Genomic DNA, 18,045 nt, shown 5'->3' with positions numbered 1-18,045 from the left:
AATAAAAGCAGATTCTGGCAAGTTCTTCCTGTTATAAAAGGCCTTAATAATAGCATGAAATCAATAGAACAAGAACTCAAAGACAAGATAAAACAACAGAATGAGATGAAAAGGGAGATCACGGAACTAAGGGAAAATAATAAAGGACCAAAACAATACTATTACAGATGTAATAAATAAACCAGGAACAGCAAAACACAGAATGGATACGACTGGACACCAAAGTAATGTGTAGGAAAGGCTTGAGATATCGAGTAAATGTGATGGGAAAAGGTAAAGATATTAAAGCAATTAGAGCGAAGTTAATAGATAGGACGAAGACAAGCTACCATAAGCATAACCGTTAGCAGCCCTAAAGTTGAGGTTCCAAAAATGGAACAGAAAAAGTTATTAAGGTATGAAACACAGGAAAGCTTTCCCTGAAATGAAGGAAGAACTGAATATTCAGATTGGAAGTGCACACCATATGCTAGAAGAATTGATACGGAATAGCACTGACATTAAGACACACTGATTTAGTAACCAAACTTAGAGGATAAAATAAGAATACTTTAGGAATCTAGGCAGAAAAGGCAAGTCATCTCAGGGGGAAAATTCAGTCTGATCTCAGATTTCTCCAAGATAACATTCATCAAACGAAGATAATGAATCAAAATCTACAAAGTTCTGAGGGTAAAAAAGTATCACCCCAAAACATAACCAGCCAGGGGGTTGATCTCAATCATGAATTTGGGGATACAGAACTCGTGAGCCCTTCTGGAAAAACTACTCCATGACAAAATCCAATCAGCCAAGAGATGAATCAAAATAAGGGGCTGAGGAAGGGAAATTCATGGTAAAAGGACTTAACGCCATTTAGATGAAGATTCAACCTTAGGAATTTTAGCTGCAGAACAGAATGTAAATATTATAAAGCCTGATAAAGTAAAAACAACACTGGCAATATAATCTGGAATGGAGAAAAGGAGTGCGAAGGAGGGCAGAAGTACTAATCACATTTTCTTTCACAGTTCCGAGCAATTAATATGCATATAAAACTGAAACATAATTGTAAAAATCCTACTCCAATCTCGTAACTGAAATCGTTTTCTTGAGAGGGGTCTTTTAAGAATGAATATTTTAAAAAAAAAATGAATATTTTTTTGAGGTGAAGGAATATTAGCTGAAGTTCAGCTATTCCTTCATTTTCACTTTAGTTTCTTTCCCCTCTATTAAATTCAAGTAACAGTACACTTTGTACTTTGGTTAAGAAAATAGCTTCTGTAGTATGTCTCATTCATTTTTCTATCTGTCTGGCTCTATTTCTACCTCTCTCTCTCAATCTCTCAATGCTTTTTGCACACAAATGTTAATACTGACCATTTCTGCATGGTGAGATTTTTGAGTGACTTTTTGCATTTTTCTCTGTATTCTTTTATATGGCTTATAAATCATTTAAAAATAATAAGCATGTAACTTGTTTCAGTTTTAAAAGACTATCATCTATCTATCTATCAATCTATCTATCTCTTTTGGTTTAAGGTAAATCACCTAATCTCGAGCCTCAGATTCCTCTTCAATCTGCAGATAACAAGATTTACATTAGAGGATGTTTTGAAAATTGTGAGATAATATACCCCCCCACCCCGTGGTAGGCTGAATAATGGCCCCCAAATAAAGTCCATCCTAATTCCCCAAACCTGGGAATGTTAATTTACATGGTAAAAGGATTTTACAACTGTGATTAAGTTAAGGCTCTTAAAATGGGAAGATTATCCTGGCTTATCAGGTGCTGTGGATGTAATCACAGCCATCCTAATAGAAACGAGGCAGGAGTCCTCGGAGTCAGAGGGGAAGGTGATGGGATGATGGAAGCAGAGGCTGGAAGATGTAGGAAGGATCCGCAAGCCAAAGAACACATGCGGCCACTAGAAGCTGAAAGGGCAAGGAAATTGATTATCCTCTCAGAGCCTCCAAAAGGAACCAAGTCTGCCTACACCTTGACGTTAGCCCAGTGAAACTGATTTCAGACCTCTGACCTTCAGACTGTAAGAGAATAATCTGTGTTGTTTGAAGCCACTAAATGTACGATAATTTATTAAAACAGCAACAGAAAACTAATATCAGACATTCCTATATGCTGTTCCTTTAGCCTAAGTTGACCTCCTCACCCATCTCTTTCATCCCCCCAACTCCTACTTGTTCAATATTCAGTTCAAGTTTCCCTGACATTGCCTACCTTCCACTGCTGCCCAGAGTGTGTATCCCCCATCACAGCACTTGCCATCTCTGTTACAGCTGCTCACGGATAGGCCTCTCTCCCTCACAGCTCATGTCTGCGAGGACAGGGCTGGGGACCAGGCTCTCTGCCTACTAAGTCCAGCAGAGAACCCAGCTCAGTAACTATTAAATGAACAGATGGGTAAATGAGGGCTAGGTGAGTAGTTGGAACCATATAAATAATCATTACACTCATTCCTTGGTGTCAAGATCTCTTCCTTCCCTGTTTCTACCTGGCTCTCTCCCACCAGCCTCTCCTCCACATAACACACACTCTTCCAATCTCTAGAAAACTGATCTGGGTCTTTCTCTCTGACTTCTTTCCTCGGTCATTGGTCCAAAACACATTTGCTGACAGCTGTTGAGTCTGTTGGTAGGTTTACCTTTGGGCGGGCACGTGTGTGTGTGTGTGTGTGTGTGTGTGTGTGTGTGTATTATGGAGACCTGTGAACCTCTTTAAGTGTGTTTTCCCGGATATGTAAGTAGTGAGTGTTAGACACATGTGTCCCATATGGATGTGTATTTTCATGTACATGCCCGTGTCTGTGGCTAAGCTTGTTGTTTCTGCATACATGTCTCTGCTTGTATGCTGTGTGTCTCTGATTATGGGTTATGTGTCTGTGTGTTAGTGTGTGTCTGTGTGTTAGCGTATGTCTGTACAAGCAGGAAAAGATACCTTTTGATTGCTGCCCCCTAGAGATCTGACCGCCTGAGGCAGGTGTTGGTGTGCCGGCTTAGCTCGCTGAGTTACCTCCTGTCTTCTATTTCCTGTCTCAGGCAGAAGGCTGGGCCTTTTTTCTCCCTGTCTCGTGGGGTGAGGATCTCAGGCCCAAGGCTGAGCCAGCCACAGACATCTTCCTGACTCTGCCTTCTGAAGGCCTAAGCTTCTTGCGGGGATTTTGCTAAGGAGAGGGGAGAGGGGGCAAAGCCATCCAGAGAGTCCTTCCAAATGAAAAGAGGATCTGCATTTGCATGGGCAGATGGGACCCATAAACACTCCCTAAAGATGCCCTAGGAGAGGGGTCAGGGTGGGCTTGGGAAGGGAGGCTCCTGGACATTGAGCTCCAGCCTGGGAATCTCAGCAGAGACCATGTGAATCACAGCGTCAAATACCCAGGACCTCTGCACAGTTAGAGAGGATGGGGTGAGGAGGGGCCCCCCAAATGACCTTCCTACTGCTCCAGGGACTGGGACCTTGGAGAGGGGTTACATTTAGTCTGGTTTGGTTTGGTTTTACTGCTTTAACCATTTTAGTGTATAGTTCTATGCTATTAAGTATATTCGCATTGCTATGCAACCATATATTTAGTTTATAAAATATACTTATATATTTGGCTTATATATTTATGTAAATGTATATAATTTATATATAAATATATATTTCGTGTATATAATTATTTAGTTTCTAAAATAGAGAAACATCACCAGTTTTGCACACCTGAGCATACCCACCCCTGGGCTCAGTGTCACCAGAAGGAACACATACCAGTTGTGGGGAGGACTGTGGAGAGGGAGGGGACACGGCCCCGGGTTGGGGGTGTAAGGGCAGGAAAGTGAGGCCCCTCCTGCGGGAGCTGGGGTAGCAGAGGAGGTGGGGCTGGGCAGGCTGGGCTTTGAAAGCCAGGCTGAGGTTCAGGGGCTTCTGCTGAGAGTCAGGGGGCCCTGGGGGCTGGGGAGACCTGGCCAGGTTTGTGTTTGGGAAAGATTGCTCTGGGGGCCGTGCAGAGGTTGGGAAGGAGGAAGAGAATGTGGAACCCATGGTGATGAGAGCAGCAGCAGGCCTGAGTGAGGCGCTTTGAGTGAATGATGTGTGAGGCCTGAGGGCAGGTTGAAGGACTAGGGCTGGGGCAGTGACTACTGAGCTTTTTCTGGCCTTTTTTTCATTCTTAAAAAAATTGAAGTATAGTTGCTGTACAATATCATATGTTATAGGCATACAATATAGTGATTCACAATTTTTTTTTTTTTTTTTTTTTTTTTTGCGGTACGCGGGCCTCTCACTGTTGTCTCTCCCGTTGCGGAGCACAGGCTCTGGATGCGCAGGCTCAGCGGCCACGGCTCACGGGCTCAGCCACTCCGCGGCATGTGGGATCCTCCCGGACCGGGGCACGAACCTGCGTCCCCTGCATCGGCAGGCGGACTCTCAACCACTGTGCCACCAGGGAAGCCCAATTTTTAAAGGTTATGCTCCATTTATAATTTTTATAAAATATTGGCTATATTCTATGTGTTGTACAGTATATCCTTGTAGCTTATTTTATACCTAATAGTTTGTACCTCTTACTCCCCTACCTCTCTGTTTTCCCTCCCCACTTCCCTTTCCCCACTGGTAACCACCAGTTTGGAGAACTGTGCTTTGGAGAGCACACAGTCTGCCCTCTCCCTTCCCCCTCCACCCCACGTCTTGATGGATGTGGGGTGGAGAGGGAAGAGTCACTTGCAACCCCTGTTGATTTGGAAGATGGTAGGACTGTTTATTGAACTGGTGAGCACAGAAGGAGTACAGACTCTGGGGAAGTTGATAATAACCATGGCTCAGACATTCAATCACTTGCCTGTGGTCACATAGCACGTAAGGGGTAGCCGAGGTCAGATGCAGACATGTCAAGTGTAAGGCACGAAACCATCTGGCCAGTTGTTACAAGAATGCGCTCTGGGGTCAGACAAACCCGGGCTCCTTTTGACCTGGGACAAGGTGATCAATCTCTCTAAGACTCAGTTTCCTTAAGTGGAAAATGGGAAAACAGCACCTACCTCATAGGGTTGTAAGGATTTTATGAGATGTTGTGTATAAAGAACTTAGCACAGTGCCTACTATGTTGTAAACACTCCATAAATCTTAGCTCTTAATATTGTAACAACAGCAGCAGCAGGGGAGGGGAGGGGAGGGGAGGAGAGAGGAGTGGGTGCAGAGAGCACAGCCCACCAAGGAGGCTGAGGAGGGACCAGAGAGGTGAGGCAGCCAAGCAGCATGCCAGAGCTGGGGGCAATGCAGCAAATTCGGGTTATAATCCAGGCTATCACTGCTGCTGTAGAGCCTTAGAAAAGCCCCCTGATCGCCTTGAGCCCCGGTTCCCTCATCTGCTCCATGGACCTGGTCTGTATGAAGGTGAGGGATATCTGTGATGCACGTACTGCTCTGGGTGCTTCATAAACAATAGTTGTCATTTTAGGAGGAGGAATAAACGTTCCCAGAGAGAGTGGCTTCGTGGAAGACAAGGAGAGGTAGGGTTTCAAGAAGGGCCTCACTGCTCAACAGCCTCACTGCTGCCAAGAAGTCAACAAAGATAAAGGCAGAAAAGTATTCATTGGCTGTGACAAGGAGATGAAAGTGACCTTGGTGAGCCAGCTTCAGGGATGCTGAGAGCAGAAGTTGGGGGCAGCGGCTGAGGAGTGATGGGAGGCGGGGAAGTGGAGCTGAGAAAGCAGGAGGAGGAAGGAGTAAGTGCGGAGGGGGCAGCGACAGGCACGGTTCTGAGATAGGAACCACAGCACATGGCAAGTTTGCCTGTCCCAGAGTGTAACTGCTTTGTGTCTACCCTGCCCCCACTTGCTGGCTGCAGCCCTGGGCCCCTTTGTTCTCTACACAAGGCCTCTCTATCTGGGCACAGACCATGGTACGATCCCAGGGCCTTGGGTACTCCCTGGGCCCCAACCTGGGTCACCCAATGCTGAGGCCAGGCACCTCCTCTCTCTGCCCTACTTTCCAGTGTGGCCTAGCAAAAGTTGAAGTGGTTCACATCTTCTGCCAGGGCCTTAGCTTCCATCCCTCATCCCTCTCCCTGCATGCCTGGATCTGTACAGCCCAGGGGAGATGGAGAGTAATGATAAAAATAGCTATCAATTATATCCTTTCTCCTGGTTCCTTCTCACCAGTATTTAAACATGCCTGTGTAAGAAACACATAAGAAATTTTTAGAAAAAAAGAAAACTTCCTCTAATCCTACATCCTTCTGTATCTCTTCTCCTTCCACCTAACTTTTCCAGTCAATCATCTATACTGCATCCACTTCTTACTCATGAAACCACTAAAATCTGGCGTCCACCACATACCCCATCTCTACTGTCCACTGCAACTACTGCTTGCCAAGATAATCAACAACCTCCTTGTTCTTAAATCCAATGGTCCCTTTCTATAAACTACTGGACCTTCTTTGACATTTTGGATTGCTGACCTCTCCCTCCTTCTTGAACCTCTGTCCTTTCTTAGCTTCCTTAAAACTATGTTCCCTCCCAGTTTTCCTTCTCTCTGAGAGCTTCTTCCTTATTTATGTTGAATATTTATCTTTTCCCCTGTACCCATGAACGTTAGTATGGTATCCGCTTTTACATTTTGTTTCCCTTCTGGTGGGAACTCATATGGTTATCAGGGGAATCACCATCCTATGACCCCACCGCCCACCCCCTCCACAGGTCACTGGTGCAGGGAATGGCATCTGACCAAAGCCAGGCTGATGAGAGCCGGTCCCTGGAAATTTTGGACCTGGAACTGAGAAGAATAAGCCTGAACTGGAACTGAAAGGGATGAGCCAACATTTTGTTAGGTACCTGGATTTAAGCTATAAAATTGAGAACTGTCAGAAGCTGGGTTTGTTATTATTATCATGTGGACTGAGAAAGCATAAGAAGCTTGTCAGGAGAGAAAAAAGGAGAGAGAGAAGGCAGGGTGGGGACAAAAAGCAGGGCTTGTTCAATTCCTCTGGCTCTTCCAACGTACCTCCACCCTGATTTCTGGGACCTCTCAGTTTCCTCATCAGGGCATCAACATCAGTGAACGGCCAATAACTCAGCGTCTGCAGTTCAGCCAGGCGCATAATGACCTAGCTCCTAGCAGTCTGAGGTCAAGAATGAAACACGTTTCGTTATCCAAGTTAAATAAGTTAACACTTACTCTGTTGTCCTCTAACTGCTTGCAGACCACCATTTTGGATTTACCCTTCCAGGCACATGTGACGGTGCCTCTCATCGTAAAATGAGTTGAATGGAATGCAGGCGAGGCAAAGGCATCATTCAAGGGCAGGTTGAAGAAGAAAGGTTTCCAGTCCTGTTACTCCAGCCTAAGATGTCCCATGAAGCCAGAAGCCATAGTCAGAGAGATTGAAAGAGCCCCCAGATGTAGTGCTACAAAAGGAAAACTGCTCCAAGAGCTTGCACAGACCTTGCATCTTCTTGGCAAACCTGAAGATTCAGAGAGCATGGTCCTACAAAATTCTAGTATTGATTATGGAAGCGGAAGTCTGTTGTATTCATGGATGTGTTCAACTTTTAAATAGTTTTTCTACACGGGAAAACTCCCATTTTAAAACCTAGCCTCCTCAGTACAGAAGTCAGAACTAAAATTCCCAGCACCCCTTGCAGCTTGTCTATAGGCATGCTACTTCCCCCACGTGAGATTTTGATTGGAAGTGAGCGATATGAGCAAGGTAAATATCACCAAAGTTCACCAATATTTCTGGTTCTCCTCTCCTTCTAAGCACCAGGAGGATTGCACTTGTGGCCACGAGATTTGTTTTGATCGATGCAATGTGAGCAGAAGCCAGTACACGTTTTCCCTCACTCTCTTCTGCCACAGCCAACTCTGAAGGTTCATATCAAGAAGGTGGCATCATTGTAAGATGGTGGAGCTTCCAAAAGCTTAGATCCTTGAGTGACCGCAGTGAGCAAGGCCCTTCCTCCCCACTTCACCCATGCTGGAACTGTAGCTGAGCAAGAAATACATCTTTGCTATTTTAAGCCAGTAAGATCTGGGGGTTGTTTGTAACTACTGTGTTGCCTAACGAATTCTGACTGATGAAGAAAGGAAGCAGGTTGGACATAGGACTTCATTTTCGTATAGCGCAAGTATCTAGCTTTTGGGAATGGTAGTAGTAACAGCATTGGTTTCCTAGTGGTTGCAGAACTGAGTTCTTACCACAGAAGTGCCATAGAGCTTAGTATTTGGAGTGGTAATGACTGTGATTTCCTCATCAGGTTGTATGGTATGGTTTGGGTGTTGTTCCTAGAAACTTATCCTCAAGTCCATTTCCCTAGGGCTAACGATTCTGAGCTAAGTAATATCTTTTTTTTTTTCAGTACGTGGGTCTCTCACTGTTGTGGCCTCTCTCGTGGCGGAGCACAGGCTCTGGACGTGCAGGCTCAGCGGCCATGGCTCACGGGCCCAGCCGCTCCGCGGCATGTGGGATCTTCCCGGACCAGGGCACAAACCCGTGTCCCCTGCATCGGCAGGCGGACTCTCAACCACTGTGCCACCAGGGAAGCCCCTTAAGTAATATCTTTTAACAAATCCCTTTTATGCTTCAACTATCCAGTGGATTCTATTATTTGTGATAAAGAACTCTGACTGATAAAATTACTATATTTAGTAAATCACATGTTCCATCAATTATGAGGCAAGTTATTTGAATTACTAAATGAATAACTTAAAAAAAGAGGCTTAAAACCTATTACACGCCATTAATTGTAAGACATATTCTGATTTCAGAGCTGTTTAAACTAGAAAAAAATGTGCCTTAGGATCAATGAAATATAGTATTAGCCAAAGGAATTCTCCCCACCCCCCCACAGATGAGACTAACAGATGGCTGATTTTAAAAGAATAGTTGTAAAAGAATTGTATCATCTGGGAGGAAAAATAAAACCATACCCAATCCTCATAAATGCAGAGATCTGTGATTGCTCAATTCCAGGAAAATCCCTAAGACACCACCAGAAAGTGTAGTGCTAAATAGTAGAGTACCCCACAGACAAATCCTCCACAATGGTGCTCTCAGAGCACTGGGTAAGAAATCTTGTCTTTGCGGGCAAAACCTGGGGCAGCCAGATTGGCTGATGGAGGAACTCTGCAGCCAAAGAAGTGAGTCAACACACAGCTGCCAAGAGATTTCCTAGTCCCATCATTTTCATTGTTATTCATGGCCAAAATATTATAGACAATTTTCTGGATAGTGACCACTATACAATGCTTTCTTTTTACTCCATTTTATTCTCTATTTCTTCCATCTCTAAATATCAGGAGGTTTTTTTGGGGCGTGGGGAGGAGTGGTTTAAAGGTAGTTCAAAGGCAGTTCAAACAACGGTAATGGGATTATTAGAAGCCATGTTCACACCCTATAGAGACCTGACTAGAACATGAAGGGACATTACCCAGGGAAACTATATACGAAGAATATTGGTCCTATGATATAACCTCCAGAAGCAGTAGCTGGATGTGTCATTGAGCTGCCCTCCACTGAAAAGGAAATGAATTTATTGGCACATGTACAGTGAGACGGTTGGATTATATAGGTGAGGGCATTTTGGGAATCATACATATAGGGAAAAAATGTGTTTGTGTTGGGCAAAGGATGGACTATAGTGAACAACTGCCATTCTGCTTTTTCAGAATCTCTCTTCTCCTCCTCCACTCACCCCAGTGTCCATGCAGTTATGATGTGGGTCATGTTAGGCAATTTGATCCTCATCGATCCCTTGGCCCCAGTTGATTGGTCCAGAGTTAAGCATCTAACTAAGCTGAGCCAATCAGAGTACTTCCTGAGAAATCTGCAAGCTGCAACCAAGAAAACGAAGCCAGTGTCTTGTTGGATGCCTAGACATTAAGATTTTAAGCTATGGGATTGTCTGAAGTCTTGTTTTTCACCACGTGGACCAGAAGAGCATTGGAAGCCAGACTGGGGGTGGGGATGACAATGCTGGGGCAGGGCAGGGGACGGAAATGAAGGAGACAGGCAGAAAGTAAGAGAGAGAAGTGGAGAGAGAACCTAATGGCTTTTGTGTCTATTAGTTCCAGTTGTTCTTGAGGCATCCTTGTCTTTAGGTTTCAGGTATATGATTATAAATATATCTTTTTCTTTAAACCAGTTCCTATTCTTCTTGGGTGAGTTCTTCCACTTTTCTGGTTTGACTACTGTTTTGCTGAAACTCACACAATGTTATTTTCAGCCTGGACCTCTCTCCTGAACCTCAGACCTGTTTATCCAACTGTCTATTGAACATCTCAACTTGGGTGTCCAATTCGTACCTCAAATTCAACATATCCAAAAGAGAATTCATCACCTCCCCACCCCAACCCTCTGTTGAAACTTACCCCTTCTCCTGTGTTCTTTATCTTAGTAAATAGCATCACGGTATCCCTATCACCAAGCTGGGAGTTATCCCAGACTTTTTCCTCCCTCTTACCCCCCATATCCTATAGGTCTAGGTCTCTAAGTCCTGCCAATTTTAACTCTCCAATATTTTCAATGCTTTCCTGTTCTCTCTACTCCTATTCCCCTACCTCATTTCAATGCCCTGTCATTACTTCTTGCCTTTACTCTCAAATGCCTTCAATCCCTCCTTCCACCCAGCAGCCCAAATCATCCTTCTTATTTCTGCATATGATCACATTTACTCCTCTGTTCAAAATTTCTTCAGTGGCTCCCCACTGTCTTTAGGATAAAATCTGAACTCCAGCAGCTGGGTCACAAATTCACTCATATTACACTCAGATGTGCAATATTATTAGTCTTCTCTCTTTCCTAGAACTGATTTGATCTTGTTCACAATGCCCCCACCCTGCTGAGTAACAGGGGCAGGGGAAACTAAAATTAATCCACTCTGGTAAACTCAGGCAGGTCTAAAAATTTATTTTAGTCAGTCTCTAAGAAATTCAGTAGGTTTGGATGACTCAGTTTTTCAGGTTATTTTACCCTTCCCTTTCTCATTTTCAAGATAGCACTTGGTTTTATAGGGATCTCACTGGGGGAAGGGGCTCCTTACCCATGTGGTCCTTGGAGTTGTGTCACTTGGTATCTGCTGAGCTATGGATGGTCTGGTATAAATAGTGAATTACAATCCTGAGAGGTAGCTGTTACTAAAACCATTTTACAGATAAAGAAGCTGAGGCTAAAAGAGGTTGAGTAAATTGCCCCAAGATCACAAAGTTGGTTAAGTGGCAGAACCAGTAATCAACACCACCCTGATTCTGCTTGGCACTTGGATCTGCGTCTAGAATTCCAGAGATAAGTTAACATCAGATTTGGGAGCACTGAGAGACTTCATGGTATAGCTTTAGAGCTGCGCTTATCCATGGGAGAATATGTCCAGTGGAATGAGAGAAGGGTCCATTCAGAACACTTAGGAATCACTTGCATATGAAGTAGGGTAGGACGCCCTACCTGAGGGCTCCTGCCCAAGGTGACCTTTCTCTTAGGAGAGGTTCTAGGATGGAGGAGTCAGGAGCTTCTAGGATGGAGGGTCATGCCTGGTCCTATTCCAGCCAGGGCTGAGCCATCCCTCGGAATACCCCATTCCTCTCTGTCCTAGGCTCCCCCATAGCAGGGTAAAGTACAAACCCCTGACCAGTACTGGGTGGGAACTCAATAAATGTGTCAAAACAACTTATGTTGGCAGAGCTGCTCACACCTCCTGGGGCCAGGGAATGTGGAACCAACTACAGACCCTCTGAAGTGGGGATGCAGAGTCCACACCCAGGTGGGAGTGGACGTGCGGGAGTATAGGGGACTTCCAAGACCAGGAGGTTCGGTCTCCTCCCAGATGTTGTATCCCAGTGCCTCCCTCCAGATGATGGGGACAGAGACCTCTCGCAGATATGGAAGTGTGGTCTCCTGGTAGAGGGGTACGGCGACTCTGGCCTTTCTCAGATGTTGGGTGTGCAGATCTTCCGGGTGTTGAAAGTGCAAGAAATCCCCTCAAGTAGGTGGGCCCCGCCCCCTTCCCCCCAGTGGAGGGATCCACACTGAGTAGCCCCTTCAGCCCTCTTCCCGCCCCCGCCCCGCCTGCACAAGGGGCGGGCCAGTCTACACACCGGCGTACAACCAATGGCAAGGGAGCCTGGCACGGCCAGCCAATTAAATGGCGGCAGCTGCGAGGGATGGCTCCTCCTCCGACAGGCCGCCGGCCGCTGGCCTCCGAGAAGGCGGGGCTCTTTCCCTGTTTTTGCTGCCGGTCGAGCCTGGCCGAGCCCAGCCGGGAGACCAGTCGAGCCCAGCCGAACGTAGCCGAACGCAGCCGAGCCCAGCCGAGCCCCGCGCCCAGACGGCCGCCGCCGCCCGAGCGCCGCCGTGCGAGCAGGCGAGCGGCCTCGGCCGCGGAGGAGGCGCCGCCCCAGGGGGAGGAGGTCCCCGCTCGCCGCAGACCGCCCGCGGCAGAGGCCGCCCCGGTCGCGCCGCCGCGGGAGCGGCCGGCGGAGGCTGCGCTGCCCAGGGGGAGGGTCGGGGGGAGGGGAAGTCACCCCTGCCCGCCTCCCGCTGCTACCCGCCCGCAGGCTCCCGAGCAGCAGTCGGCGCACTGCATCCCGCTGCCCCGGACCCTCCCGCGGGCGCGCACCGGGCTCAACTCAGGTAAGAGGGGCCCTCCCACCACGGGCATGGGGGGCGTTGAAAGCCAGAGACGGAGATGAAGAGACATAGACACACACGGAGACAGAGACACAGCCGGGGAGAAAGAGACACACACACAAAGACAGAGACACACAAGAGACCCACAGAACTACAGAGACAGACCGCACGGAGAGGGGATAGAGACACGTCCACGGGGACAGACGGACACACAGCGGGGAAGAAAGAGAGACGGAGACACAAGAGACCCATACACACAGAGACAGGGAGAAAGAGACACACAGAGACTGATACAGAGATACACAAAGAAATAGACTGGGAGAGAAACGAGACACAAGAGAGACCCTTATAGACTCAGAGATGGGGACACAGAGAGAGACAGATATAAAGAGAGCTACAGAGAGACAGACAGGTACACACGGAGGTGGGTATACAGAGGCAGAGGCACAGATCCAGGCAAGGGAACCAAGGGACAGAGTAAGGGCCAGACACACAGACACATGCACCTGACCTGGAGAGACAGTCTCACAGAGAGGTGCACCTAGGTACACAGTCTTAGATAACACAGACCCACACATGCCTGCCAGGCCTCCACAAAGTTCCCTCCGTGTGAGCTGGTGCCTCTCCGGTCTCCTGGGCTGGCTGGCTGGAGTCCTGAGTCGGGGGAGGTGCCCAGGCCACACCGAAGCTGGTCACAGTGCCCATCCTTCAAGGCCTTGGTCTTCCTCAATCCCACCCACTCACACAGTTCTTCTGAGGGCTGGATGGTCAGTGGGCAGGGCCAGGCCATGCCCACTGGTCAAAAGGAGAATGAGTTATAGGCTGCCTAACGCAGCTTCCCCACAGTAGCCACACCCCCATCCAGGTACCCAGAGCCAGGTGTTGGCTCTGTGGGGTACTGAGGCCTGCTGGGAGGCCAGAGGTGTGGGAGCGGGCTGTCTTCCCTACGCCTCTCCTCCTAGGCCTAACCCCACCCCTTCCTCCTCACCACCCTTTGCCTTTGCTCTGTACCCCCCACAGGCTGAGAACTGCAGGCGGACGTCTTCACTGTCCAGGAATCATTGAGTGTGTGGACAGGACAGCCTCCTTGGAAGGCCAGCTATACCGGAGTCCCGCCTCGGCATGGGCCTTGCCATTGAGGCAGCTTCTCAGTCTGTGCTTGTCTGAGGGTGCTGCCCGTCATGGGGGCAGCCATCTCCCAGGGGGCCCTCATCGCCATCATCTGCAACGGCCTCGTAGGCTTCTTGCTGCTGCTGCTCTGGGTCATTCTCTGCTGGGCCTGCCACTCCCGTTCTGCCAACATCGACTCCCTCTCCGAATCCAGTCCCAACTCCAGCCCTGGCCCCTGTCCTGAGAAGGCGCCCCCGCCCCAGAAGCTCAGCCATGAAGGCAGCTACCTGCTGCAGCCCTGAAGGCCCTTGGCCTAGCCCGGAGTCTGGGACTTAAGTCCACCCCACTTGGAACCTGGAATCGGGATCCCAGGGTCCAGCCAGCCTGGGGTCCAGAACTCAGAGTCCAGCCTATCTGGAGATGGACCCAGCAGCCCAGAGTCTGGTCGGCCTGGTTCCAAGAGGGGCTCTGCTGGCCCTCGGTAGACAGGCCTGGGGTGGGGGATTCATGAGTTGGTGCTAGGGCCAGGGCCATCTGGACTTTGCTCCATCCCAGTGGTCGGGGCTGGGTCCACCAACCCCTAGGCCAAGCGCCTCCAGGCCCTCGAGGTTGGGGAAGCAATCCATGGCAATAATGGGAGGGTGTCCAGGCTGGGCCCCTTCTCTGGTCCTCCTACTGTTTGCTGGATAATAAATGGAACAATGGCTCTACCTGAGATTTTCTCCTCTTCCTGGGGGCCTTGCTGTAGCAAAATGAAAGGTTGTGGGTGGGCTTCCAGACACAAGTTTATTTGCACAGAGAAGGAAGGGGTAATGGTGGTTGAGGGCCAAGTCCTGGGGTGAGGTGCTGGGACCAGGGATGGAGCAGGGTGCTAAGGGCAGGTGCTGGGACCTGATCAGGGGTGTGGTCGCACACATACTGGGTGCTAAGCCTGGGCTGCGGTACCAGGGTCAGGTGCTACAAGTACGGGGTTCAAGACTGGGGCCAGGCCCTGGGGCCAGGCCCTCAGGTCTTGGGTTTTACTTCCCTCACCAGGTTCAGCAGTTTGTCCAGTTTTGCGATCTCCACAGCTGGACCCTTCTGCACTTCCTGGCCCTTCTTTTCCTGGTGAGAAGGGAAGTACACATGGGGGAGGAATGGTGAGGGATGGGTCACCTCACTCTACTTCCCAGCACCACCTCCTGTGCCCAGCTTAGGCAGCTGTGCCATGCCTCTCTCCTGCCCAGTTAGATTCCGGACCCCTGCCTGCCGCCCCCAACCCCCCCGGAGGATCCTTCCCCATCCCAGGTTGGGTGACAGGGGCCCAGCTGAGGCCTGCAAGAGACATCCAGCTGTGTTTCTGAACCTCACATCAACATAGGATCCTTATGCTGGGAGGAGTGGGGGAAGCCGGGAAGAGCTGTAGCCCAGGGCCTCTACCTGTTGGGAGCACCCTTCCCACAGGAAGGTCCCTGGCTGAGTCCTAACACGGAGCAAAGAGGTGTGTGTTTGTGGAGGGAAAAGAGTGTGGACAAAGCCACAGGCGCCCTCACCTAGTACTGTTACCTAGCACTTTCAGGTCAGGTTGGGAGTGGGGTACCGTTTGGGGCCAGGCCCGCTGTGTCAGACATACCCAGGGTGGGGGCAGGTGTCAGGAGACCCAGGAGGGCTGATGGGATATCCCGTGTGATTCCAGATGTCCTTGGCTGGGACTGTCCCTCAGAAGGGCGGGTCCTGAATTTATGACCCCTCACCCCTGCCTACAGGGTACTCTAATCCTTTAGCTGGTAAGCTGGGCCCTGAGAAAAAGAGAGCTGGGACACTGGGGTATGTGTCACTCAGGCCCTGAGAGCTCCCTGGCAGACCAGCACCAGTGCCATCCTCCCTTCTGTCCAGGCGGTGGGGTGTGGGCTAGGCTGGGGCAGCTGCCATTTCCTGCCTCCCCTTTGTGCCCGGGCCCCCGCCCTCTCAGCCACCTGTGCCCACTGCTCACTGGCACCTGCCCCAGCCTTGCCTGCTGAGGGCCCAGCGTGGATCTGGCCCGGGCTGTGAGGTGGGAGGAGAATGCAGGGCCAGCAGGCCCCTTCCTGGCCCCATCTTGGCTGCTGCCACCCTGTGGAACTCAGATTTCCTCCTGGTGTGACCTCTGCGCCTGTTCCCAAATCTGTCTCCCCTTCCCCATGCGGCCCAGTGCCTTTGCCACTCCCTGGCTCACGTCTGCATTCCTGAGGCAGAGGACAAAGATGTCTTTTTCTGTCTCACCCCCCCTCTCCCTCCCAAATTAACCTCGTGTTCTCTTGCCCTCACCTCATCTCCTGAGAGTCAGGAGATCTGGCTTTTAGTTCCAGCTTTGTCATTAACTCCCTATATGACTTTGGGCAAGTTCTGCCCAAACTGTTTCTATCTATACTGCAGTTGGGGAAAGTAGGCCTTGACCTTTGACAAGTTGGGCTCTGACACCAATCCTGGGAAGCTTCTTGGGCTGGGAAGTCGGGCCTCTGTGGCCAAGCCCTCTTGGGAAGATCAGGGAGACTGCAGCCTGCAGAGAGGGGCGGTAGGGATGCCCAGAGGACTTCCTTTGGCCCGAATCACTTGGCTGCTGATAGAGTCAGGTGGCGATTTCACAGGAACTGCCAATCCACCCAAGAACTAGCCCCCAGCTATCACCTGCTCAGGTCCTCTGATTCCCAGGTACCCGTGTCCTCAGGTCCTCAGAGATATAGATGCTGAGCATTGCTCTGAGAGGAGCTGGGACTGTGGGAGATCCTTGCATCCCTGGGTCAAAGTGGGCAGGGCAGGCCCCCACCCAGATCTACTGCCTTCAAGGTGTGATGGTCATACCCCAGCCCCAAGGGGTCACCACCATCCCTCCCACAGGGCTGTCCAGCTCTCCTAGCTCAAGCCTGGGTTTCTCTCCTCACTAAATTAAGAGCAGATTTTATCTGTTCCACAAATTATACTGCCTTCTTCCCCCCTCCTTGAGGCCAGCTAGCTGGGCTTAGCAGAGTTTTAGACCATACCCACCCCCCCTACCCCCCATCCCATCCCATCCCATCCCACCCCCAGCCCACCACAGCCTCTGGGCCACAGCTGCAGGCACTCAGCAGCCTTCTGAGTATTTATAGCCAAGTCCACCCCCTCCCCCAGTTGGCTACAATTACAGGCCTGGCCAAACTCCCAGCCCTTGCCTCCCTGGCCCTAGTGGGGAATAGGCCAGGCTGGCACGGGAGGGTTAGTGCAGTGGCCCCTGCCTTGGTAGGGGCACCGGGGGGCAGGTGTCAGCAGTTGAAAGAGACAGGCCCCTGCCCTTGCCTCAAACTGCAAGTAAATGCCTCAAACTGCAACCAGGGGGTACAGTCATCAGGGCAACATGGCCCAACTCCGGCCCAGCTCTGATGCTGGCCCAGAACCTGGCAGGAAGCAAATTCCATTTTCTCTCCTAGCGCCCAAATGGACAGGACTGGGCTCTAGGTTTTTGGACGCTGGATTTTTAAGTTGGACCTTTGGGCGCTGGATTCTAAGGCCTGGGTTCTTAAGTCTGAATTGGGACTCTGAGAGCTAGACTTCGAGGTCATGGCTCTGGGCTTGGTGGCCTGTATTCAGGGCCCTTGGGCTCTGGGCAGGGCCTCCGGATCATTAGAGATTCCAGAAAGGAACCAGAGCTCAAAAGGAGGACCGCCTAGCTGCTGACCTAGTTACCCTCCTCATGGCTCATTTCCTACTTCCCGTGTGGACCCGGAGCTCCCAGTTCAGAAGCCCTGTGCGAGCCCAGCCAATGAAGCAGAAACTAAGCCTCAAGCCCCTACCTGCATGACACCAAACAAGCCAATGATGCCCGTGTGCTTCCCCCAGGCTTCGGGTCCTCATAGTCACCTGCTTACCTGATGTCTCCACCTGGGGGCCCCACAGGTAACTCAGATTCAGCATGTCAGAACTGATCTGTCTCCTGCTTCTCCTGTGCTCCTCACTTGGGCAATGACACCACCCTTACCCTGGGCCCCCAAAGCCAGAAACCTGAGGGCCACCCCCTGGCTCCTCCCCTTTCTCTCAACCCCCTGCCATCCTGGAGACTTTCTCTCATGGCAGCCCAAACTCCCCAAAACCGTACCTTCGGCATCTTGCGCAAATTGGGTGAGAGCTTGAGGCAGGTGACGTGCCCACGATCATCGCCCACAATGATGATGGGGTGGATGGGGTTGAACTGCACATGGGTGAGCTTGTTCTTCTTTTGGGCCACCACAGGCTGGTTGCATATGGCCTCGTACTTGTTGATGGACAAGTCAAACACGTGGGTCTGTGAAGAGGTGGGTGTCAGCACACTCGGGGAAATGAGACCCCTGTTGCTCATCTCAGCGTAACTGCC

General features: G+C 50.0%; 2 protein-coding genes across 2 annotated transcripts in view; one reads left to right on the top strand and one right to left on the bottom strand.

The window, feature by feature from the left end:
- Positions 1-12,371: 12,371 nt before the first annotated feature.
- On the top strand, positions 12,372-14,475 carry ENHO (energy homeostasis associated). Its single transcript, XM_032635025.1, has 2 exons — positions 12,372-12,596; positions 13,614-14,475. Exon 2 carries the CDS (start codon positions 13,775-13,777, stop codon positions 14,003-14,005), a length of 231 nt encoding a protein of 76 aa, XP_032490916.1. The 5' UTR covers positions 12,372-12,596; positions 13,614-13,774; the 3' UTR covers positions 14,006-14,475.
- The window catches only part of DNAI1 (dynein axonemal intermediate chain 1), a 60,841-nt gene continuing 57,271 nt past the window's right edge, over positions 14,476-18,045 (bottom strand). Inside the window, exons 19-20 of the mRNA XM_032635024.1 lie at positions 17,791-17,976; positions 14,476-14,807 (exon numbers count right to left, since the gene is read on the bottom strand). Coding sequence (XP_032490915.1) covers positions 14,709-14,807; positions 17,791-17,976 — 285 coding nt within the window. The 3' untranslated portion in view covers positions 14,476-14,708. The remainder of the gene's footprint in view (positions 14,808-17,790; positions 17,977-18,045) is intronic.

Source organism: Phocoena sinus, chromosome 6, assembly GCF_008692025.1.
Source record: "Phocoena sinus isolate mPhoSin1 chromosome 6, mPhoSin1.pri, whole genome shotgun sequence".
Taxonomy (NCBI): Eukaryota; Metazoa; Chordata; class Mammalia; order Artiodactyla; family Phocoenidae; genus Phocoena; species Phocoena sinus.
The sequence above is the reverse complement of the archived record's forward strand: the minus strand, read 5'-3'. Positions and strand labels throughout refer to the sequence as shown.